Source organism: Erpetoichthys calabaricus, chromosome 18, assembly GCF_900747795.2.
Source record: "Erpetoichthys calabaricus chromosome 18, fErpCal1.3, whole genome shotgun sequence".
In the NCBI taxonomy this organism is placed as follows: Eukaryota; Metazoa; Chordata; class Cladistia; order Polypteriformes; family Polypteridae; genus Erpetoichthys; species Erpetoichthys calabaricus.
This window is the reverse complement of record NC_041411.2, coordinates 21998834-22024056: the sequence shown is the minus strand read 5'-3', so window position 1 is coordinate 22024056 and position 25223 is coordinate 21998834. Positions and strand designations below refer to the sequence as shown.

Here is a 25223-nt window from a genome sequence, read left to right as displayed (position 1 = left end):
ACTCTTTTGATAACAATGGGAGAAAATCGATAGAAAAAAACCAGCAAAAAAGAATAAGCAGTTAAAGCTATGACAAATATAAATATTTATGAATTTCTGAAATACCAGTAAGACCAGATATTTAAACGTTGAGAGTAATTAAAAGTAAGAATGACAGACAGATTGTGACATTAGATAGATAGATACTTTATTAATCGCAATGGGAAATTCACATTCTTCATTAGGCTTCTTGGTCCCCGAAGCCTGAACTTGAAAACCACCACCTCCGCCCATCATTTAAAAATGTAACATGATAGACAAGTCAAGCTGGGGACTGATGTCCAACATGAGATTAAAGACTGGACCCTCTGTGCCATAATTTAAATTGGTTTATATGCAGAGAAAGGTGTTAAGTAAAAGTAAATGGCCGATGCCAGCATTTGAAGATATTTCAAGATGAATCCTTTCAGTGTAATGCAAGCCTCAAGAAATGAGAATCACTTGCCCAGTTTCATTTGAGCCACTCTGAATTGCCAGCATGTGCTTAATCTTTTCTGTAATTTTACCTAGAGTTAAATGTGATCACTGGAGTTCGCTCGGCACCTCTCAGGCACTCATTGGGTGGTGTAATGTCTCATGTTGGAGGAAAAACAAACAAAAAATGATGCAGACAGACCAGGCACATGCCTAAACAAAATTTTATTTGCATAAACAATATTTCACTGAAAAGTGATCACACTTTTAATCACATTACAGGACACACTTCCTATGCAGCATGACTCCTCTCTAGGTATAGTTTTTTTTTTTTTTGTACTGAAACAATTCAAACCGCACCACATTTCTAAAGTAAAAAGTGGGGTGGGGGGCTCACATGCCTCACACTACAATGCATACACACACACACACGCACCTTGCAAAACAAATGAACGAGGCAAAACGTCAGCTCCCCCAGACGAACACCGACACACGAGTAGCAAATTCATTAAGCGTCATGTGACCGTCTAATGCAGCAACTTCACACTGGTCTGACAGCTGGAAAGACAGGCGTCAACGCGCGCACACACACACACACGCGCACACACATACATACACACTTCAAATGCTTCTTTGAGTAACAGTGCACAGATACTCGGGTGACTTGCGCCAGCAGTTATTGCATCTTGGTTGTCTATTTAGTAATGCAGCAAACTACTGTTTATTATTCTATAAAAATGCATAAGACTGTATGAAAGCTTTGGTTCACACTGCTTCGAGATGGTCATGGGAGTTTTAGGTAATGCGTACATACGTCTTCAAGGTGAACAAGTGGACTTTAGATTATTTTTAAGTAACTTGCCTGAAGAGCGATAGTACTGCACCACATGGAAATGTGAAGTTTGGGCTGACCAAAAGCAAAACTATTAAGATTGATTTTATTTTATATGTCAAACACAACAGTTGTACAGACAAAACCATTAAGACACATTATAGACAGAACACATGCGCAAGGCAGCAACTGCCCACATCAAAGGAATGGCACGGTCTACTGGCAGCCCTCCACTCGCTTCAAGAGTTTCCATGCAGGTCTACTTGAACGACGTCTCTACCAGAGACTTTCCTCCGAAACGCAGGCCCTTTAAGAAAATCAAAAGCAACAGGCCGGCTAAGGCAAGAGGACCAATAAGAGCAATGGCACAAACGCATGCCTGAAAATGGTGCGTGGAACCAACGTCCTGCCTTGAGTTTTCTTTTTAAGTGTGTACGCTGTAGAATGTGGATCATGCATATCGTTTGCATCTTAGTGTTTATGGTCAAAATTGCAGAACGCGACAATCTGATTCGCCTTCAGTATCTTCTTAACCCTTTCCTAAAAACAGCAGCAATGTGTGTTGAGACAAAACCTTTACTGGCCAAGGTCAACACTATAAAATGTTCCAAGAAACCCACGTGGTCAGCGATGGGAATTAAAGGGAATCGAAAGAAAACTCTTTTTACGCGTATTAATTCTCTAGTGCATAGGATTTTTAAATCCCCTAAAGAGAAGCGAGGTATGCATCACGCCTCTCCATAACTCCATTCCCCCATTTCTACATGCAGCAGTGCAGTTCATCTCTAAACTTTACAGAGGCAGGGCTGGCACTACATTAGCTTATATGTTCAAGACCAGAGTGTCTATATTTAAAAACAAAAAAAAAGTCAAACATACAGTGAGGCTTTGTGCTTGCTATGGTTTGTATAAGAAAAACACCTTCCTCATTTGTGAAACATCTACGAGCCTGAACTATAAGGCAAACACTTTTGCAAGGTGAGGAAGGAGTGTTTTTTTTTTTTTTTTTTTAATGAGGCAAGCAAATCTCCACTGTCCTCGTATTCTTCATTTATCATTGTGTGTCACCACATTGAAGACATTTAAAAGATTGGGACAAGCACTAAGCGTGGCAGCAATGCAAAATATTAAATAAACCAAGCAGAAATGTGCCCAGGAAGTCAACAACAGTGCATTGTTGGAAACAATCACCTTACGAAACAGAATGGCAAATGCCACCTGAAAACACCCCAGTTCAATATGTTCTCTGCATGTCTGCGAGAGACCACTTCTTCCAATGTAAAATGTGCTGGGTTAAGAAATCACTTCTGTAGCCAAAACAGTGCTCTTTGTTAAGAGGTATCCTTCATTGAAGTAATATTGCCATTTTATTCTGATGCATAATTCAAGCGAGTGGGAGTTTATTACATTCTGTGCTACAGGGACCTGTGGATGGGTCACCGGTGCAGCCAGGGGACTCACACATCTACAGTACACAGGGGCTCACTACCAGGCTGGGCCGACTCCATTATGGTCATTTTTGGCTTTTTCCTTGTTTCTTCCTACAGCACAAAATAAAACAAATGTATTACTAAGAGTCAAACGTCCAGCACCATCCCCAATGTTGGCTGAACGTCCACACATGCTTACCCTCTCTCGTGCCAGCTTCCTCATCTCCTCTTGCAGTTTGTTCAGGATGTGAAGATTTGGCTTGTTCTTTTTGGCATACTGCTGCAGCTCGATGACACTTTTATCGGAACTTTCCTGCCAAAGAATGTTACAAATGGGAAATACTTCAAATTATGTTTCTTCTCATTTTAAAGCCATAACACATCACACTACTTTCAGGTGCAGGTTACATTTAAACTAACTTTAGCAAGTTGTAGGCAGTCGCAGCACCTTCTTGTGACCACCAATCAGTGTCACAAAACTATGTGACAACAGACATGGTCAAAAGAGTTGAGAATGATCCGGATTCACATTCAAAAATGTGCAATGTGTCGTATTCAACAAAATACTTTCATTTTTTGTGGGCCAAATAGGTCCAGGTGTGTACATATCCTCCTAAAACCCAAGTTCTATCCTTTGGAGGTGCTTTTGTTAAGCAGGTATTTTTTATCAATAGCATATGGACAAAGTAACTGTAATGCGAGCAAACCAAATGCCTGACTGTACATGTGACTGCGAGTTTTAGGCCGAATGTTGCTGAGAAGACAAGTGGCAGAACTGTAGAAACAGAGGATAATATGTAGCCTGTAGCCACTGAGAATTTCAAATAGTGAATACATGTGAAAATGTCCAGAAACAAATGTTTACTCTGCAGAAAATGGCAGTTGAAACCATGGACATGTAGCTGGTGGGACACAAAACCTTACTGCTACACAACAGAGCAGCATTATACATCCTGCGAGAAAGTCATTTAACCATGTCCAGGGCCGGAAATAAAGGACAAAGAGTACATGACAAAGTAGATCATAAAGAATTCAAAAAGTTTGGCGCGGTACACGTGCACAGCAGGTCTTCTGCGAGACTACTTGCACATCACGCCCTACTTACAATTTCTCTGAGACACTTTAAACGTGCCGCAAGACAAAAGAAGTGAGAAAAAAAAAAAAAAGGACAGCTGCTGTACAGGCTTTTAAATGATCGACGCACAGCGCGACATGCAGATCACGCAGCACGACACCGTGACAGCCCCCTTTGGGGTGGGAGAACTCATTCACTACAGCTTTATTACTGGCATATATCAAGAAATAAAAAATGAATGACAATGAATGAAATGAAAATAATCTCTTTAAATTGTATATCTGGTTAACCAAACCCATGGGTTGGTGAGCAAAGTGAGCAGGGGGCAGAACCCCCTAGTTTTTATAAAGAAAATCTTTTCAATTCCTGTAATTCTCTTCTATAAATCAAACAAGTTATAAATTTTGATGATGTTTTTATGCAGCACATGTCTTCATTAGATTTTCCATCTTGTTTTAGGAAGCTCTCACATCCCTCTGCTTTAAAATTTACAAAAGATCCACTCACCTTCTTCACCATTTTGCTGCTCTCCCTACCATACATACGTAGAAGGGATCCCCAGTTTTTCACATGAGGGTGCAACAGTTGCAGAATTTTCTGAGAGGCTAGTTGCTTACCAACTCTCTTATTTTTACCTAAAAAAAACCAAACATTAACATCAATGCTTACACATTAATGCTATGGTATCAGTTAATTTTCAGGCATATTTAACATTTTATTAAAGGAATACGCCACCCAAAACTGGTAACATGTGCAAAGTAGTTTGTAGTGGTGGGCAAGAAAAAAAATTAATGTCACGATTTCATGCAGAATGAGGGAAGAGAGTTTATGACGCAGTGGTGACCTGTGCTGTACCACTACAAACAATGCGGAAAAACTCCATGGAAGGAAAAAAAAATCTCATGTTACTTGTGTCTTAAAACGTTCAAAACACATTCTTTTTTTTCCTAAAATATTATAGCATGGTTACAAAATAACCAGGAAAGACACACTCCCATAATACTGTGTCCGCGGACAGGAGACGGAACTCTTACCCAGTGATTGAGGGGGATATATGCATCTTCAATTCAAATACACAGGATTATGGGAATGTGTCTTATCTTCTAAACCAAGTTTTCTGGAAGTATTACTAATATTTCAGTAAAAAGTATACATTTTGAACGATGTGAGCATTTGACTGGATAACAAAGATTTGGATTATGTGACACGTGTTCCTTGAGAATTTTCAGTCTTTTTTTCACATGGATGTTTTTCACATCATTTGCCATTGCACAGCACCGATCACCCTTATGTTCCACTATACCATAAATTCTTTGAAAATGGGACTCAAATTTTTTCTTGGCCACCACTCGATACTACATACAGTAGTGTAAATAAAAAAAAAATTTCTTGGGTGGAATATTTCTTTAATTTCAGTACAACAGCAGTTCAGTATTCTTCCACTCTTAAACTCTGCTGTAAATGTCTGTTGTAATAAATAATGATTAAAAGGTTAATTAAAAGAAAAGAGCCATAAAACAGATCTTTACAGTACAGTAATGAGTACACCAACTTTAGTTAGGATGAAAAGGACTCCATTCTTTATTATTGCATGAAAACATTTTGAAATAATAACGGCTTTTTAAAAATCCATACATTGAGAAGTAACAGGCAACTGCATATTCACAAGCTGGAGAATTCTATAAATTGAGTACATCAGCATTTGTTAAAAAAAATGTGACTTATAAACATCCCTTTTCTAAAATGAGCTAAAAATTTACTGAGATGGGAAAGAGTTTATTTTTGTAGGTCAGTTAACAGAGAGAGTGTGATCAATTTAGATCACACTAAAAATAAAACAGGCCTGATTTTCAGAAATAAGGATAAATATAGCCGATGAACAGAAAAGACAGGAGTTCAAAAGCTGTGCATGCTAGGACTATGAAATGAATGGTGATGTGGATGGTTCACAACATTGCAATGAACAATGGGAACTGTAGTACAGAACAAACATACTTACACCAGCCTCTCACAGTGTGCTTCCCACAAGTCATTACATATTCGCTTTTCTGGTTTTTACCAGGAATAACTTCAAACTTAATGCTGGTGTCACCCATCCCATGGTTTCTGCCAAAGATGAAGAATCTCAATTAAAACATATATTTATGTACATTTTGCATTTAAATTCTAGACAACAGCCATGCTCACTTGCTCTCACATATATTCAGTGATATCTACAGGGAAGAAAGTCTCAAACAGAACAGGCACTTAATAAAACTGCATTAAGCCATTAAACGTGTGTCCCTTTCAATTGAGACCATTTACAAATTCTGAAGCAGAAGCACTGCAGAAGTACATTGTTCACACCAGCATTGATTACAGGTTTATAGGGTCATTATAGTCGCATGTACAGAGAAGAGTGAAATACAAACAATGCTAAATATACAGTAATTGCAAAAGTATTATCACATGTACACAGAACAATTAAAAAATTAATTGCACAAGCAAAATAAATCACCATGTGTGTGTCTACAATTGTTTTCTTTAATCATTTTGAGCCTAGCAACTTCTTTAAAATGCTACACATGGTTAATATAAATAATGTATAACAATCAGCATTCAGAAAATGACTATTCTATACAAAGTACACAAAAAATAAGATTCTCTCAAAAATGATTCTATGAAAATTCACATATAATGACTAAAAAAATAGTTTGTGGAAAAGAAAAATGAGCAGACTTGGGAGTCCTGCTTAGGACTTTCACACATCAGGAACCCTTAAGAAGTTGTCATTGCCAGCTGTGCTCTGCCTCAGACATTAACACCTTATCATTTCAAAAGGCTATCTTGATCACCAACTCCAAAGATATAAATGATGTTTAAAACTATGTATAGTTTAAAATTATCTTACCTTTTAAGGCACTCGTGAAGTATCTGATATGGTGATAGCAGTCCAGCTTTATTTGTTAATTCATAAACTCTCGAGTCCTCAATACTGATATGGTTAAAATACTGTAGAGAGAAAATAACTGTCAGGAGTGACTAAATAAAGTACCTTAAAGTGCCAGTTATACAGGGACAACATAGGAGGATATCGAAACAGATGCACGCAACAGACAAAACAAAAGTAAACTGTGCATGGACTTCACCTGGCACCAGACACAGTGAATGTGCAGCAGAGCTTTAATGTGCTTTGGGAGGTACGGCATGTCAGGGACACCACCATGTGTGACGGCTCACATTCCCATTTTTCTTCTTGTCTTTCACTATGTAGTCGTTGCATTGATCCAAAACTAATTTGGCCATTTTTTTTAATGTAGCTCTAGACTCAAACTATCTGGCACTCCACTGGAAAGATTCAACCAACTCATTTCTTCCAAGCGAGATTAAAAATGCTGCCACAAATTAGACTTCTGAACCACTTTAAAATGCTTGTGTGGCGTTTATGTCATTTTCATGTCCTTCAAATGATCACTTCAACACTTGTGCCCATGGATGGAGTCAGTGTTTGACTGGAATAGTCCACGATCAGCAGGGTGCAAACACTTCTTCAAAGAAGACACCTACTCATTCAGAATCACTTGGCATTTGTTTTGCTCTCTCAGGCATTCATTAGAGTAAAACCACGCTTGGAAAATGCTCCCAGGACCACAACTGATCCATGAGAACATTCAAGTTATTCCCTCTGGCATTCAGTGCAACACTGTCTTAACCACTGCTCCTGATGAAACATCCAAAAACTGAGCAATTAGTGTTATGTCACTGAATCTTCGGCCAAAAAAGCCACAGCAGCCACCATAATGAGCAACATGGCTAAACCAGCATTTTCAAATATTTTTATTCATGAAGCGAAGACAGACTTACAGAGGACTGCTTTTAGTTGCCTCAATAATTTTTTCTTTTAATGAAGCTGTGACTGTTTTACTTAATTCTAAGACATTTAATGAACCAAGCTTTTTCAAACTTCCCGTCACTGTTCCGAGAGGTGTCATCAAAAAATAATTTCCAAGCAAATGCCACATAAAATTGTGACTATACCTTAGAAGTAGAGGTTCTTATGCAGACTGAGAACTGCTCTGCAAAAAACTCAAATTAAAGGAGTAACTCACCTCAAGTTCATCGCTGTCTTTTGGCTTCTCTTCAGACGTCTGTTTTACAAAATCAGGAATCAGGATTTCAAGTGTTGCTCTTGCTATGGACATAAATACGGCTAATCAATTGCATGATGATACTAAAGGGTCTCTAAAGCAAAAAGTTATGTTTCAGTCCATGAATGGCTTTGTTAGCTTATATAATTCCGTAAATTTTAAAGTAAAACTCTGTTAAACAGGGACACGCAAAATAATCAAGCAACACTTTCCCCACAATAACACTTTGGAAAAGAAAAAAAAGTATAAGTAGCAAAGTAAAATTGGAAATCAACACAAGGGCAGATTCCATTTTTACTCTTTCAATCACTGCACTCATTTGTCTTATGCATGTTAAAATCATTAGGTGACATTGCGGCACCACTGCTCTGCTGCACAGTTCCAGAGTCACAAGTTTAAACCTCAGCCAGGGTATTGTTCATAAGGATTTTGCAGCTTTTTTTTTTTACTCGGCACTCCAGTTTCCTCCCATATTCTAAAACTGACCCCATAGGAATGTGTGTGTATGAGACTTATTCCTGCAATAAACTTGCACCTTCCAGTCTCGTGTTCAGTGTTGTCAAAAGATTCAGTGCCACCCTCCCTTATATTATAATAAACAGATGTAGAATTTGAATGAATAAATCAAGGAAGATCAACATTTGAAAAGATCACACAGACAACCCTGAGGCTGAAAAAACATTTTTCCTTAAACATATGCGAGGGGGGACCCCAAAATAACCGGAAATAAATAAATAACCTAACAACAACAAAATTCCGGTTATTTTTGGGTCCCCCCCTCGTACTTCAACTGTGAACACAAGCTCATACAAAATGAAGCCTTTACCAGCTTTATTCTTAGCCAGCTTCTTGCTACTTGCAGTGCCAGTACCGTACGTCACACCATCTATAATGACTGAAGCTCCAAAAGGCTCACTTGGGTTTTCTGAAACACACACAAAATATTCAATGGTTTATTACTGATACTGCATTTTCTGCACAAAATGCCCATGGGCCAACTTACCATTTTGATATAGTTATTATTTTATGCCCTTAAAGCAGAAGGGCCTAGACACCCTTGATAAACGTGATGCAGCTTTATAACGATTATGTTAAAAAAAATTTTCATGCCACCCCTGACTATCTTAAGACCAACACTCTTAAACTCCTCACAAAGCAGTTTTGTTCTTCTCCACCTCCCAGTCCCCTTCATTTTAATCTCTTGTGCTCCTATAAACTTGAGTCCAGAACATACATTTTAAGAAACCCGCAGTGGTTTATTTCCTAAATGTTAATGCCAAATATTTATACAGTAGTTGATTGAAAAGAGCAAAACAAATCTTACCACATTCAAAAAAATTATACACAGGCCGAACTTTAAGAACCCTCTGCATGTATTCATGCAGAATACAAACTTCTGATTTTCCATTTGGATTAATGACAAACTCTGAAAAACAAAACAGCAATCAGACATACTGGAAAAAGCATTAATATTTTACCGTTTTAACTGTTTAATTTCAATTTTTTTCCTAATTTTTTTCTTTGTGCTTTTAAATTCATTTTAGTAACACCTACTTCAAGTAAGTATTTTAAAAATTGCCCGTTTCTCAACACCTGGGGCCTCATGTATAACGCTGTGCGTAGAACTCGCACTATAACATGGAGTAAGCACAAAAGCGGGAATGTGCATATGCACAGAAAAATCTAGATGCAGGAATCTGTACATACACAAACTTTCACGTTCTTCCAATACATAAATCTCGATCAGCATGAAAAGTAACGCACGTGCACGCATCTTCTGTCCCGCCCCAACTCCTCCCAGAATTATGCCTCTTTGAATATGCAAATCGATATAAATAGCCTTCTGTGAAAAGACATGGGATAAGCACAGGGGAAAATATAAGAATTTCAGCAAATACCAAGTGGAGGCAAAGGAAAAACGTACTATTTGTTGGTTTAAATAGTGGTATAATCAACAAAAGGAAGTTGATCGAGTGACATAGTGTCGGAGAAACTCGAAAGCTCAAGTTCAAAGTTGCACAATGCCCGAAATAAAAAAGAAGTTGTTAGATATCAAAGTCGGTATGAAAAGGCGACTCGTAGCGGACCGTCCGAGTGTCATGTGAAAGCTTATTAGGGTACAGAGTAAAAAAATAGGCACACAGTGGGGGAAAAAAAAGCACGAAATGTCAACTTTAATCTCGAAATTTCCACTTTAATCACATAGTTTATTTTGTCATTAAAGTAGAACATCAAACTTCATCTTAAAATCGTTTATTTTACTAGTTTCTCAAATTCCATCGTAACTAAAGTAGGATGTTAAATGCTTTGTTCTGTATTTGATCTTCTATGTGCTCTGTGTGTGTGAATCACTACGTGCTTCCATTCTTTCTCTTCCTCCGACAGGACACAGAATTCATTACATTCGTGATATTATAGCTCTCTGAATGATTAAAATACTGAGATGTATACGTGATATCTTTTTCATGATGATAGGAATGAAAGCATGTTATTAAACATGGGAACACGGTGGCGCAGTGATTGTTCATGTCTCACGCAAGAGGCTTGCTGAGCCATGTGCGACCTTCGATGAAATAATTTATTAAAGAAGTACTGTCTCTTTCAAATGTACTAACCTGTATAAGGACCTGTATGCAATTCCTGTCCTTACTTTTCTTTCTCCAAATACCCAATCGCCACACAATCAGCTCTGTAATAGACGTTAAGCCATCTTTAAGGTTAGAACGCCGATTCTTCAAAACTTTTAAGGATCATTGAAATATCTTCGTAGTACATGTATAATTATTCTATCCGTCTATCCTTCCAGTGTCGTGTCAGCACTAGCAATAACACAGCGCAAGGCAGGAGCTATCCGTGAACTAGCTAGCGCTGCGGCACCGTGTCCTCACATGTTTAATTATTAACAATCCGAATTATTTAAATGAAGTTAAAGTTTTATCTGTATACTGTACTATAAGCAACATATTTTGCTGCATTTCATCTTATAAATGATATCGTCATCATACGCGCTTTATAAAGTGGCGCAGGTGTGCAATATTATAACTGTAGTGCAAGTTTACAGTGGGGTAATTGTACTTATAAGTACAAACAGTTCTACAAGGAGCACTTGATTGAGTGCGTTTATAGTTCTTGGGATGAAACTTTCTGAACCACGAGGTCCGTACAGGAAAGACTGACGCGTTTTGCCTTGGCTCAGGCAGCGTATGCTTCATGCTGTATCCCGATAATTCTCTTTCCGATCAGCTGCTGCTGTGATTCCCCACTCAGATACAGTGATATAAATACTCCGAGTGGTGCAGTGAGAGTAATATGGAAAAAGATGATCTGACTGTGGCAACCCTTAATGGGAGCAGCTGAAAGCAGAAGAAGATGCATTGAGAGTAACAACACTAAAGCAGTTATGGTATTTGGAATACTATGGCTATTCCCTGGACCATTATATTGCTGCAGGTTAATTACAATCAGATGCATTACACTAATAAACAATATGCTGTTAATTTCAGTGTATTTATAAAGCCGCATCAGGAATGTGGGTCTAAGAAAGAAAGGGTGACCACACAAGAACAGTACCACTGCTTTGACGCTGGGTGCTGCCAGTCTGCAAAACCGAGCGGAGAAATTGCGTACGCCAGGGTATGAGGTACCGTGGAAATGTGCGTGGCTTTACGCCAAGTTTAGGTTTTATACATCGCGATTTCAGCATGGAAACGTTCATACGCAACATTTCTGTGCATACGCACCGTTTATACATAAGGCCCCTGCTTCCTTCCTCAAAAGTATTTTCTTTGTGGCCGGGAAAACAAATATTTAAATAGATTAAGGAGGTATTAATAAATATAGAGAAAGAGGCAAGTAAAAAGTTAATGCTTCAAATTAAATATGCATTAGGGCATTCCCTTCGCCTAGGAGTATTTCTCCCCATCCAGTCAAAACACAGAAATAATGGACTCGTCACCTTTTTTGGTCGGAGCATCTTGCACAGACAGAGTAATCAGTTTCTGGTTAGCTGGTAAGATGGGCCTCTCTGCCTCTGCTTGTTTGCGCTTCATCTCTCGATTAAACTGTCGTCTTTCAGCCCAAGTTCGAAACTTCTTGACAGTAACTTGTTCAAAATCAAACCTTTTCTCCAGGTATTTACGAAACTCTTCAATCTCTGAAAAAAGAAAAGAAAGAATCGTGCAACCACTGGTACGGAAAAAAAGATGTTCTGTGACATCTTTTTTGTCAACTCACTTATGAGTATATTAAAGTAAGACAGACGACGCAACACTCACCAGTCTTAAGACACGTGCCAAAATATTATCATGAAGGCCACCAATGGCTAAGATACTATTCAACTGTATTTGCCTAAAATGATTCAGCATACAGGTGCTGGTTAGGGCAGGACAACTGTGCAAAACGTCACTGTTCACAGTCCATTTGCATAGTAAATCTGAAAAGATTTTCTTAAAATGAAATAACCTTCAGTTTGGGACCAAGACATTCTAAGAAGACCAATTTTTTTTATTTCATCTAAAAGATTTTGGCATCTCTATTAACAAACATTCTATAAAAAGTACATTTCCTCTGTTTTTGGATTCAGCTCTTAATCAATGCTTTCTACAAATAATCAGTCCATCAGTGAGAAGGTGCACTCACAAATGTCACACGCTGAGGGATCTAAACAGTTTGCGTTCCAGTAATTGAAAGGCAACCTGTACTGCGGTCAATGCTAGTGAGCAACAGCTAATTGACACCTTACAACAATATATGTTACACTTTTCTCCCATTGCCTTTATCCTTCTTGCGGTAGAAAGTATTCGGTTGGTGCAATATGGCAATTTTCACTTAAAAGGAGAGAAGCCAAGTTGTACGTTGAAGCTTCTGTTGAGTCTTGGGATGGGGCTCCATATTAAGCATAGTAGTTATTTATAATATGCCATACTTCTTTTAAAGTGCATTCTTGGCTTAGTAGTAGTATGGCCATGTGTACTAAGTACAGTGAAAATCATATCTGCGTGTCTGGGTAATATGCAACAAGTGGACACTTACCAGCACATTGAGGAAAAAAAAAAAAAAAAAGTGTTACAATATAGAACCCAAGTGGGGAAAGTCATACTTACGACTAAGCCACAAGTCAAGAAATGAAGGAAGGAAGGAAACAAAATTACCACTGTTCTATAGGAAATCACAACCCTTGCCTCTTGGGCATCGCATTTTAATTCTTCAAGTGTTTTATGTTTACTCAGTATCCCAACCTGGGCACTGACTGTGTGGAATCTGCATGGATTTTATCCATGTACTCAAATTCTTCACCACCACTTCAAAGACATGCATGTTGGATTAACTGGCAGCTGTGCAATGTTTGAGTCAGTGTGAGTGCATGCTCGAGTTTGCCCTGTGATGGACTGGCACCCTCTCCACAGTGAGTTCACATCTCATTACCTATGCTGCCAGGTCTGGTAGTGGCTTGTCTTAACATGTGTAAAGGTGAGCAAGGAAGGCAAAAAAAAAAAAAAAAAAAAAAAAAAAGGAAAATCAAAGAAATGTAAAATTCATGGAGGAAAGACCAATTAAAATCTAGATGTGGAGTACACTCTCTCACACCTACACTAGCTAATACTGCCCCACCCTAACATGCATATTTTCATCAGTATTTTACAAAACAATATGCTAGTCATAAGATCCTGCAGTCATTTCTGCTGGTTTGACATGTTTCATACTGTGTAAGGACTTAAACATTGTGTTTTCCAATGAGGTAATAGTCTCTTACCGACAGATTCATCCTTACACACTTCTACTTTGGCTTTCACTTGGCCCAATGCTCCCTGGGTTGCTTCACTACTTTGTGTCTCACGGTCTCCTGGAGGTAAATCAGTGGAGATTGACTCTTCAGGAATATCTACATTTCCAGCAGAAACCTCCTCGGGAGCAGTGGAGTCTGGTTCATCTGCCTTTTCGGGTGAGTCTGATATTCCATCTGCAGCTTTGATAGGCGAGGTTTCTCTATTAGGGGTCACTTCTCCATTTAGTTCTCTCTCCTCCTGATCCTTCATCTTCTTGTAGTGTAGACAAGGAATGCTACTTATTGGAGGATCGTGTTTCTGAAACAGTATTGTAGATAAAGGTCACGTCTGGTCATACCACACCCCAGTGAGCAAAGTCTGACACCTTAGAAGAACTCCTTACCCTTATGCTCCCAGTTCCTAGGAAGTAAGGCCTGGACCAAGTGACAACTCTGGTTTCTCTGTGCAGATACACTGGAATACCAGAGTTATGGAATGTCATAATCCACCCATCAGGTAGTGGCTCTGTTGGTGGACGCCCACGACCTTTAAGTCAGCATTTCAAGAGACATGAATACTTGATTAACCACAGAATAATCCAATCAATGGCTCATCAAACATAACTGATAAAAATGTTCATATGGCCAAGACAGCTCATTAGGGCAAATAGTATAATCTGAACCAGCTGATAGTCTATTTGTTTTGTTTGTGACTGTACAAAAATCTGAATTCAGAGTGCCAATTTTAGTTATTGCTAGACTCACTCTTAACATAGTAGTGAATTGATGATCAACACAAACAGTTACAGACATACAAAGTATCATGTAAATGTAAACAGTACTTGTGCTAAGCTTGGTGGAATTTACATCACTATAGGTGATTACAAAAAGGTGAAGAAAACTTTTACTGTATGTGTTGCATTGCAAATTGGTTTTATAAAATGGAACGCATGAAAAAATGATGAAAAAAACAAAATTTTTCACATAAGATGGTTTGCCTTTTCACAATTTTATGCAAGATTACAAATAATCAGTGTAATACTCACTTTTAAGAACTGTTTTAATTTTGGTCATCATTGGCTGCACACTTGTCTCTCCATCTGACTGATGATCGCTTTCTCCTGCATAGTGGTCCTCAGCAAGACGCATCTTTTTGGGAGCAGGGAGTCCTTCCTCCAGCAGTGCATCAACATCATTGTCAAAGTCATCCTAAAAAATACATGTGTCGAGAAACCAGGGCCTCGCTCATCAGTTCCCGGGGCAAAAGACAGGTCTGCGGGTGCCAATCTTTTAAAAATATCTACTATTATGGCTTATAAATGAGGAATTGTAGGCTCACAAGTCTACAAAGCAATTACTTGAGTACTGAGAAAAGCGCTATATAAATGTAACGAATTATTATTATTATTACTCTGAAGTTTTTAGCATAGAATCCACAGATACGTTATTAAAAAAAAAAAAAACCAATAACACACAAGCACAGAACAAATCCAGACCTAGATGCTTAAGACAAAACTTACCACAAAAGTGGAAGATGTTTGAATGAAATGGGACATGAGGTTTGAGGGGTGTTGCTACGTTTGAATAAACGTCTCAGCTAAACGTTTGTTCATAAAAACATTTAGTGGTGTGATGGTTAATATATTCACAAATTCCTGAAATCACTTTTTAGTGTTTATAAAAAAGAAAAAAAAAAAAAAAAGCACCATTTTTGAGTTATATATTGTGGTCAAAAAAGGGCCAAGAATAAACTTTATTCCGATACATTTATTTTAAAATGAATATACAATGCTTTACATACAGACAGAATGAAATACTGGACCCCACCTCACAGTAAGGTAATATCAAGGTGTAGTGCCAAAACTGAAGAACTCAAAACCTTACAAAAAAACACTTAACTGTATCCCACAATTCCCCTACTGTGAGAGATGAATTATCTGTTTTTCTCTTTCACTGTTCAATTTGTGATAACTAACAAATATTTGTCTTTTTTGTTAGTTGCTACCATTCATGGGTAAAGCCATATATTCTCAGGTATAAAATCTGCTACCAGGACAAAAGGGAAGCCCCTGTACTTAAACAAGCACAATTCCATTAAACATTTTCATGCTTGATAAAAAACCATGTATGGATCATTTTGATTAGAGCAATTCTTTTAAACTAAATTTTCTGGAATAAAATGTGCTGTGTAATTTATATGGTTATTTTGTAAATCTCTATATGTCCATAATTACTGAGGATACAGTATATGTAAACTTGCATCAGCTACAAAGCAAATCTCCAGAAATTAAATTATGGACACTCTCTAATACAATGAATTGCAGTATAGCGGAACAGATGCTAATTTATGGTGGCAAGAAAGCTGCTATGGAGATGTACACTGATCCAATCTCTGAGGGGTCCTCTTGTGCACCAAGATGTTGCATTGCAAATAAATATTTACAAGACTGTACACGAGTGAGAAGGCAGAATTTAAAGCAGATTTTAAAAAGAATCATAGTGATCTAGTTGAGAAGCAAAGTTTAATTGTGGGTAAGAAAGTCCAATGCAGAGTTAAGGAGCAGGATTAAAGTGTTACCAAAAAATCTTGAGTTGAGCAGAAAATACTAAGATGGTTTAGGCTACAGTATTGCTGAAAAATGCATAAAATAACACAGTGCAGAGATATCCTGTGGTGGATGATGTGAAAATGGATCTTATCCAATGGGGCATGTAAAAGAAGAAGAGAATTGGGCCGTAATTTAGCCCATTACTAATTTAGCCAAGTGCTGACCAGTTTTCAGTAAAAAAAAAAAAAAATCAGCTAATGAAGAGATCAAACTTAATACGCTATCCTCAATGCAATACTACATTAAGTAATGTGAGGAGAAATAAACCGCGTGTTTCTCAGGTCAGCAATTCATACCATTTACACAGTATTAAACAATGGTGCTTTTAATTCCATTACACTGCAGTGAAGCAAAGGAATAATAATAAAAAAAAAAAAAAAAAGTTGTGACATGCACAAATAAAGCTGAAACAGAACAGTACTTTACGGAGAAAGTGTTGCATTGGAAAAGGTGCTGCCTATGTGAAATTGTACGGGGGGTGGTGAGGGGAACCATAGCACACTTAACAACAGAACAAACAATCTTGAAGTCTGTGAACATACCTCAAAGTTGTAACTGAGGATCTCCTCATCCACATGCTCCTGCTGCACAATCATCTCCGAGTGGAAACCAGCTCTTTCTATGTCGTCAGTTTCCATAAAATTCTCGGTGAGTTCCTCCAATTCATCCAGAACTGCAAACTCTACTTTCTTCTCCTGATCAATTTCCACACCCTCCCACTTCTTTTCGACATGTCCTTTAGGATTGCTCACAGCCCTAACACCCATACTGCCACCACTACAAACATCAGTATCTGATATGTTGCCATTTACGCTGTCACTGCTAAGGTCAGCCTCTGCTTCCAGACCTTGGCGCAGCCCCGTATATAAGACTTTCCTGTCTTTGCTCCTGCAACTGTCTGTAAAACTAACACTTACTTTCACATCTTTCAACAGCTTTAAATCAGGTAAAAATTTGGTGACAGGAGGCGCGTGACGGGCAGTCCTAGGATTGGAAGTGCTGCATTCAGAATCATCTCTAAAGCGGTTGCTGAAGGTGATGGATCCCTTTGTAAGAAGTTGTGCTTTGATAATGGATTCTGTGTCCCCTGCTGGGGTGTTTAATTGTCCATCACCACCGGAGCCAACGTCCATTACCTCTGCGTCACTGGACGTTTGCAGGGGAGGTGGTGGAGGCTGCATACTTGGCGGCAGAGGTGGGGGACAATCAAGGTTTTCCAAGATTCCTGAATCTGGTGTTCCTTGTGGAAGAGGTGGTTCAATTTCTTGCGTTTCCATTTTTTTAATACTATTACAGTAGTTAGATACAGGAGCAAAATCTACTTAAATAATACCTTGTAAAAAACAGTGTTAAAAATGATCAGATTCTTTATCTACAGCTTACAATATGAAGGACATCTCAAAACATAAGATAGATGATCATGTTAAGCTGACTACATTGCTCTTTTCATTAATGTAGACAGCTTTTAAAATCACTGTCTCAATTACTGGAAATCACAATGCACTCAGCTTAAATGGGGCCCATAGCTTGGCAGAATTCATCTTCACCTGCCAAGTCTTCTTTCACAATAATCCAACTGCAAGAAGAAACAAAAAACAAACGAGAGAGAGAGAAACAAGAGAGGAAAAGGGTTAATTTAAAAACTCTGAAAAATATGAATCCCTGAGGTATCTACAGTCCCAAGGTGCACCCAAACTAACGCGTGACATTCAAGTTCAAATCAAAACTGAAAAGGCAAAATCTATAGTAGACACTACTGACATTAAATTTTAAAACAAAATTTACTCTTATTTTCCTTTTTTTCTATAACAATTTAATTTATTCATGTGGGATATTAAAACTCTCTTCTCTAATTATTCAAGGTAGAACAATTATTAACAGTTCAACAAGCCACTGTACACCTGGGATATTTACAATACAAAGTATATTATTTCAACCATAATACTAATTTTTACCTTTGAGAAAATGTTTACCGCTTTGACATATAAAAATGACAGACATAAATATGCTAAGCTAAATACAGCTGTTCAGATGGCTACAGAGCTGGAGAACTAGCAGTGACAGAATGCAATTTAGCTGTGCTATATCTCACCAGCAACGTCCTTGGACTCGAAGTGCAGGCTAAAGGAGACCAACTGGCATCTGTTTAGCACAATTACATATTTATCAAATCTGGATGCAAGAATAATATTTTGAAATTTTTAAACACAAAGGCATCCCTGTCAATCATAGCAAATTAAAATACAAAAGAATCCAAACACCTTCTCATCAAAAGGCCTCCTCCAGATACCTTTAAAATACAAACTGGCAGTTTTAAAACTAGAACTCAAGTGAGCAGTCCTCATTTTCATTCCAACCAGTTGCTTAGTGTAATGTTAAACCCCACTGTCAAACTTCTCCATTAACTTTAACAGCCTACAACAGTCTTCTGTATATGATGTGTATATGATATTATGTGATGTATCACCAGCAGAGTGCCAGAACTGCTTCTCTGTTCAGTTCAGAAAGGATACTTACTTATAGCACACAAGCTTCCATTCAAAACCTCCTAAGATTATAAGTTCTTTGTTTCCATAACCAATATTTGATTAAAAGGGTCTAAATACATAGGTAGCCAAAAATGAAGTTAGTAACCTAGAATTATTCCTGTATTTTTAGTAAAATGTAGCTCTTTAATTAAATACTTAGACCAGGGGTGTCCATCTCCAATCCTGGAGGGGCGTAGTGGCTACAGGTTTTCATTCTAATAATTTTCTTAATTACTGACCAGTTTTTGCTGCTAATTTACTTCTTCTGTCTTAATTGCAATTGACTTGCTATTTAAGACCTGGGCCCCTTAATTGTTTCTTTTTCCTTAATTAACAGTCAAATAAAAATGAGACACATGACCAGCTAGCCTGTGTCCATCATAGAATATCTGAAAATAAAGAAAAGCAAAGGTCAAATGTTTCAATGCTGCTCTTGGAAAAAAGAAAATCAAATGCTTCGGAAATTGTCTGCTATGACAGAATGGGAGTACCAACATGCTATAGAATGAAATTTCACGTTTGGGGCGGCCCTGATTTAGCTGGTCATCTGTTGGCACAGTTTGTATCTTATTTCTGTTGTGGGCTGTTTAAAGACACAAATTCAGAGGACTGAACCATAAAAAAACAAGACAATTGAAATGGAGACAAGAAGTTAATTAGCAGCAGAAATTGATAAAGAAAAGTGGCAGGAAGAAAAACCTGCAGCAGTTGCTGTCCACCACGACCAGAGATGGAAATAACTGAGTTAGATCATAAATAACAACAATCTCAAACCTACTTAGACCAATTCAGGGTCACAGGGGTTAGGAGGTCAGTCCATTGTAAAGACCACTGAAGAATACACTCAAACTCACACAAGGGATATATTTAGAAACACTAAATAATCTAAAACACTAAGAGCTAGGATGAGAAAGGAGAACCGAGTAGCTGGTGAAAACACACAAAGACACAGGGAGAACAAGCATTAGCTATACTTGCGTAAAACAACATTAAAAATTAGATAATTAAATTGTAGCAATATACTGCTGTCTCCTAGAATGATAAAATACACACAAGATGACATTTCCAAATCATTAATTGACCTGCCCCTTCCCAGTGACCATGAATTGAGTTAAGCAGGTTTGAGATTGTTTTGATACGTAGCATCTAACTAAAGGGTTCATTGACATTTTTTTCATATGACTTATTATTATTATTTTCTATGACTTGTTTTGTTATTCCAAATTAAAAAAAACCTATTTGATTTTTTTAGTAAGAATAGTCAAAATGAAAGAAAACAAAAATGTGCTAAAATCTCAATTTGAATTGCTAATAATTGTGTATCAGTTTCTGCTTTTCAACTTTCCTGTCTCAAGTCTATCTCTTTAGCAGGTACAGGAATTGGAATGTTGTACCGTAATTTAGCACTCGTCTTCAAGACTGAAAATTAGAAACAGATTGCTTTAACATAACCAGGCAGGTCACATATAAAGTGACATATCTGATCACAAAAAAATAAAGTGACATATTTTGAACTACTGATACAACCAATGCTGCAAGGGATTGCTCCGAGTCTCCATGATACTCCTTTGAATGAAGGAGCCAGAAAAGGGCTAACTGGATGGAAAGACTTAGTGGTTTACATTATTGCTTCAGAGACCTGGGCCGGGTAATGAAATTACAAAATGCCTGTTCTCCCATTTTCTATGTGGGATGCTCCAGACATCCTAAAGATGAGCAGATTGGGTTGACTGCAGACTTTAAATTGAATGGGTGGGAGTGTGCCCGATGGTAGACTGGTACCATGTCCACAGTTGATCCCTGCATTACATTCAGTACTACTAGTACTGGCTTTGGTCCTCTACAGCTCTTTAGTGGAATAAACAAGTATGGAAAATAAAACACTTTATGAATGAATGACACTATTTGACGAAAACAAACAAACAAAAAAACACCTTGGCACTCCATTTGTAAGGATTACAGTAGTTATAGGAAAAAGTGTGTGTATGCATAAGGGCCCTAACACCAGTTCTAATATTGAATATGTTTCAGTGAGTGACTGGAGCCAACTCAGGATAATAAAATATACTTGCTGACATAACCAATAAAAACATGTATATATCATTAGTTGGAACAAATACCAGCAGGCGTTGCCACTTTCTGCTTTAGAATAATGATAGTTACTTCATGATTGTTAAAGATGAGACAGATATTTATATATAAAAATCAGGCTTAAATTAATTTACAAATAAACATCTAAAAAGCAGAATCCAGGTCAAGCCACTGATTTATCAACAGTTTGATCTTATCACATATTATATACAAATTAAAATAAATGGAATTTCAGCTAACACTTCACATACATTTCCTCTTTCTTATCAGGTCAGAAATTCTCAATGATGACTGCAGTAAGGTTCAATGTAAACATTTAATTTGCAGCTTCCAGTTTGTAGTTTGGATAGGCATTTGTACTGATATTTTGAATGAAGCCATCCAAAACTGCACATTTAACATCTGCCATATAAAGAATGATCTGTCCACTGGCATTACATTTGGCCTTACAGATATCAATGGACCCCACCAAAAATGATTAGTCATTTAAACTGGACAAATATTTATTAAATATACCTAAAGAAGCTGATAGGTTGTGCGCCATAAGGCAGCTGATAAGAAGGAGCACCAAGCACATGCAAGACGCTTACAGGCTGCATTTTAGGCCTTGTTTTGTAAAAATACTTACATAAACTAAAAGGCAATGCGGTTGAAGGCATGGTGGCAGTGAATTTCACACACAAAAGTGGCAAAACAAGGGTTATAATACAAGAGTCAAAAGCAGGGTCATTTGCACCCGTGTTTGTACTGCTCATCTCTAATCGTCACTATTTGGATACAATTTGGGGAGTAAACTGCAAAGGAAATGTGAGTTAAAAAGGAATATGGTAGAAGAAAGGTAAAGAAAATGCTAAATCCTGAATTTTGTTCAGTAACATATACAGTTGTGCTTGAACGTTTGTGAACCCTTTAGAATTTTCTATATTTCTGCATAAATATTACGTAAAACATCATCAGCCTTGCTCTTGGAGTGATCTTTGTTGGTTGACCACTCCTGGGGAGGGTAACAATGGTCTTGAATGTCCACCATTTGTACATAATCTGTCTGACTATGGATTGGTGGAGTCCAAACTCTTTAGAGATGGTTTTGTAACCTTTTCCAGCCTGATGAGCATCAACAACTCTTTTTCTGAGGTCCTCAGAAATCTCCTTTGTTCGTGCCATGATACACTTCCACAAACATGTGTTGTGAAGAGCAGACTTTGATAGATCCCTGATCTTTAAATAACACAGGGTGCCCACTCACACCTGATTGTCATCCCATTGATTGAAAACACCGGACTCGAATTTCGCCTTCAAACTAACTGCTATTCCTAGAGGTTCACATACTTTTGCCACTCACAAATATGTAATATTCAATCATTTTCCTCAATAAATAAATTACCAAGTATAATATTTTTGTCTCATTTGTTTAAATGATTTCTCTTTATCTACTTTTAGGACTTGAGTGAAAATCTGATGATGTTTGAGGTCATATTTATGCAGAAATATAGAACATTCTAAAGGGTTCACAAACTTTCAAGCACAACCGCATTTCTGAATGCAAAAGTCTAAATAAACACTTAGTTTATTGAGAAGTAAGACTACCATTTATTTGTCAAACTAGTTGGAATGAACACCCACAGCCACTGTGGTACCCCAGGACTGAACTTGGGAACCCCAAGGCTACATGATAATTTCTAAATTGATAAATTGTCATCAATTATAGTGCAGTACAGCTGTAATTCCTTAATCCATTTTCAATAATCATATGAAAAAAAAGTTTTTCTGTAACTACACAATCTAGCACCGATTCAGGCTACCAAGACCAAATCCCCAGTCTTTGGAACCCATTAAAGTTCCTACAGTAAGAATACACAACACGAGTTATTTCACAGTTCTGAACGGACCCAGTGTGCATGAATGAGCTCGAGTTGGCTTCAGTCTCACTACCACTACAGTCTTAACGTGGCTCATGTTAGAACAAGCTGTATGTGACCATGGAGGGGTAAAATCAGACTCAGAAAACGGACAGAGAGACACGTGCAATTCTCAGACTATGTCAAGACTAAATATTACTTTTCAGGTGGGAAGGAGTAGGGCTTGTAGTGGCCTAACATTTTGACATACAAAATTCATAGCTGCTTAACCAAAGTGGAGGGCCATGAGAGCTGAAGGAGTGTAAAGCACAAAATACAATGCAGCCCGACCTGCACTGGGTGCAAGTGCATCAAGGGGCACACTCACAGCACCCTCGCACTGGGCAAATGAACCTGACAAGCACAACCCAAAGGACCTGGTGAAAGCCGGCACAGACACGGGGGAAATACGCAGGCTCCTCGGTGACCCAACACACAGGAGCTGGAGCTGCTTAAAAAACAAAACAAAACGGGGCTTCATAACTAGAGTATGAACAAGGTGTCTCAAATCCACATCACCTTAAAAAGGAAGTCATTTAAAATTAAGGTTCTGCCATTGCACCATGAGAGGTAAAGGGGCTAATAGGTAACTGAATTCCATTTCTGTTATCACATACTGTGTTTAAAAAGATTGTAAAGTGAAAACTGAAGGATAAAACAAAAACGTACACAGTACATTAGGCTGATACATCGAGAAAGGGTCAATCAAACATGGGAGAAGTACACGACATGGCAGAATAAGAGGCACATAACAAGTAACTGGTGTAACTACTGTCAAGAGCCGACTGCTGGGGAAGAGACTGGCTTGAGTGGAAACACTGCTCTAAGCTCTGCGGCCCACCAGGAGCTCAAGTTTGAGACCCCTGCATTTTTACAACAGTCAACTGAACGGAATTCAGGCATTTTTACTGATTAAACTCATTAATCACAATGTGCATGCGGTGGTAAGCTTGTGCTAAAAACCTGGTTGGTTGCCCAAATCTGAACCCTTCTTAAGCAAAAATTTTAATTTTAGGAACCGTCCCTCTGGATGTGATCGGGATGACTCATATGCAAATTCACCTGATTTAATAGTATTGGCTCTCCGCGCATTTATTTTAAGAATATTTTTTCATTTCATACTCACGTGAAGGTTCTGTCTCATTTCAGAAGGACGTCAATATTTTGTTACCATTATAATAAAGGCCACGTTAATTTTTTACTTCTATTTAAATGTACAATAACATTGAATGGAAACGGGGACGTGAGATGTGGGGTATTCACAAAGTTATCCCGAAACTCTGCTCACCCGTTTCATAGCAATTTCTTTTATTTTTTCAGCGCCAAAGCTCTTTCCATGCGTAGTTTAAAAATTATATATACCTGTACATCTAAACTGCATTAATATTGAAGTGTCTTATATTTCGATTTATAAACCTTGATTTTTCACTACGTGTTTTCACAGATGTACTCACCCCGGACCGTTAGAATGCATCAACGTAACTACCCATCACGTCAATCAGCTGAAATTTTCAATAAAATAATCTTCGATCCGAGTCTCTGCCGCCATCTTGAAATGAACACCATAAAAAGCACCGGAGGAAAAAAAAAATCACCTCGCCCCCTCGTTAAATTTGGTGATTGATTCGTAGAGCCAGCCATTCACCGACGTCCGTGAGTGAGTTTTGCCCAATCGCTTTAGTGTGGGGCGGGGAAGATAACTATATCAATGAAAAACGTGAGAGTGGTCCAATGGTGTGAGGCAGAAGGGGTGGGCACTTTCGTTGCGGCCTATGGTATGGGGACAGCAGGAGAGTTCAGGCTCTTACTCAGATCTCGCGTTGGTGCGTAGTGAAAATTGGCGCGCAGAATGATAACGCGCCGTTGTAGTTGCGAGACCGATAAGCTCGAGGAGAATGTTCTGTAAAGAACTACGCAGACCCCGACCCTACCCAAAAGGCGGCCAGTGAGCTCAAACGTATGGGCATAAGCATAATGGTGTACTGTGAATTTCCAGTGAATTAAGGGCTATTTTGAAATTTGGGTAAATACTATCTATGTTAACAGTGAGTCCCAGCATTGGATTTATCGGGTTTGAGAACAGAATGATGGTGAGAATCGTAAATACTATAGATGGTAGTGATATGGTGAAGTTTAATTTTTAAAGTTGTCCGCTACTTCACGTACTGTTCAAACGGTCTTTGTTGTATATGGAACTTATAGCAACCAGTTTCAGCTTCCGTTATACTTAGTCGAATACTCTACGACCTTTGAACAAACCCTTTTTTATATAAAACATAATGCATACCAACCAGAGTTGCTTTACAAATACAGAGATGTTTATTTATATATACTGTATATATATGTATTCGTTGTTTTTATGTATATAATTTTTTTTATAAATTCTTTTACAGCTTGGAGTGGACACCAGACAAGT

The 25223-nt window shown here is 38.0% G+C and overlaps 1 protein-coding gene across 1 annotated transcript; it reads right to left on the bottom strand.

The window, feature by feature from the left end:
- Positions 1 to 663: 663 nt before the first annotated feature.
- Positions 664 to 24412, bottom strand: dgcr8 (DGCR8 microprocessor complex subunit). The gene is made up of 14 exons (XM_028824987.2): positions 24262 to 24412; positions 16833 to 17866; positions 14728 to 14890; positions 14086 to 14228; positions 13670 to 14000; positions 11873 to 12070; positions 9242 to 9343; positions 8744 to 8842; positions 7879 to 7961; positions 6681 to 6781; positions 5790 to 5896; positions 4298 to 4425; positions 2915 to 3028; positions 664 to 2826 (listed from the first exon to the last, which is right to left on the bottom strand). The coding sequence occupies exons 2-14, from the start codon at positions 17565 to 17567 to the stop codon at positions 2743 to 2745; spliced, it is 2388 nt and encodes a 795-aa protein (XP_028680820.1). The 5' UTR covers positions 17568 to 17866; positions 24262 to 24412; the 3' UTR covers positions 664 to 2742.
- Between the last annotated feature and the right edge of the window lie 811 nt (positions 24413 to 25223).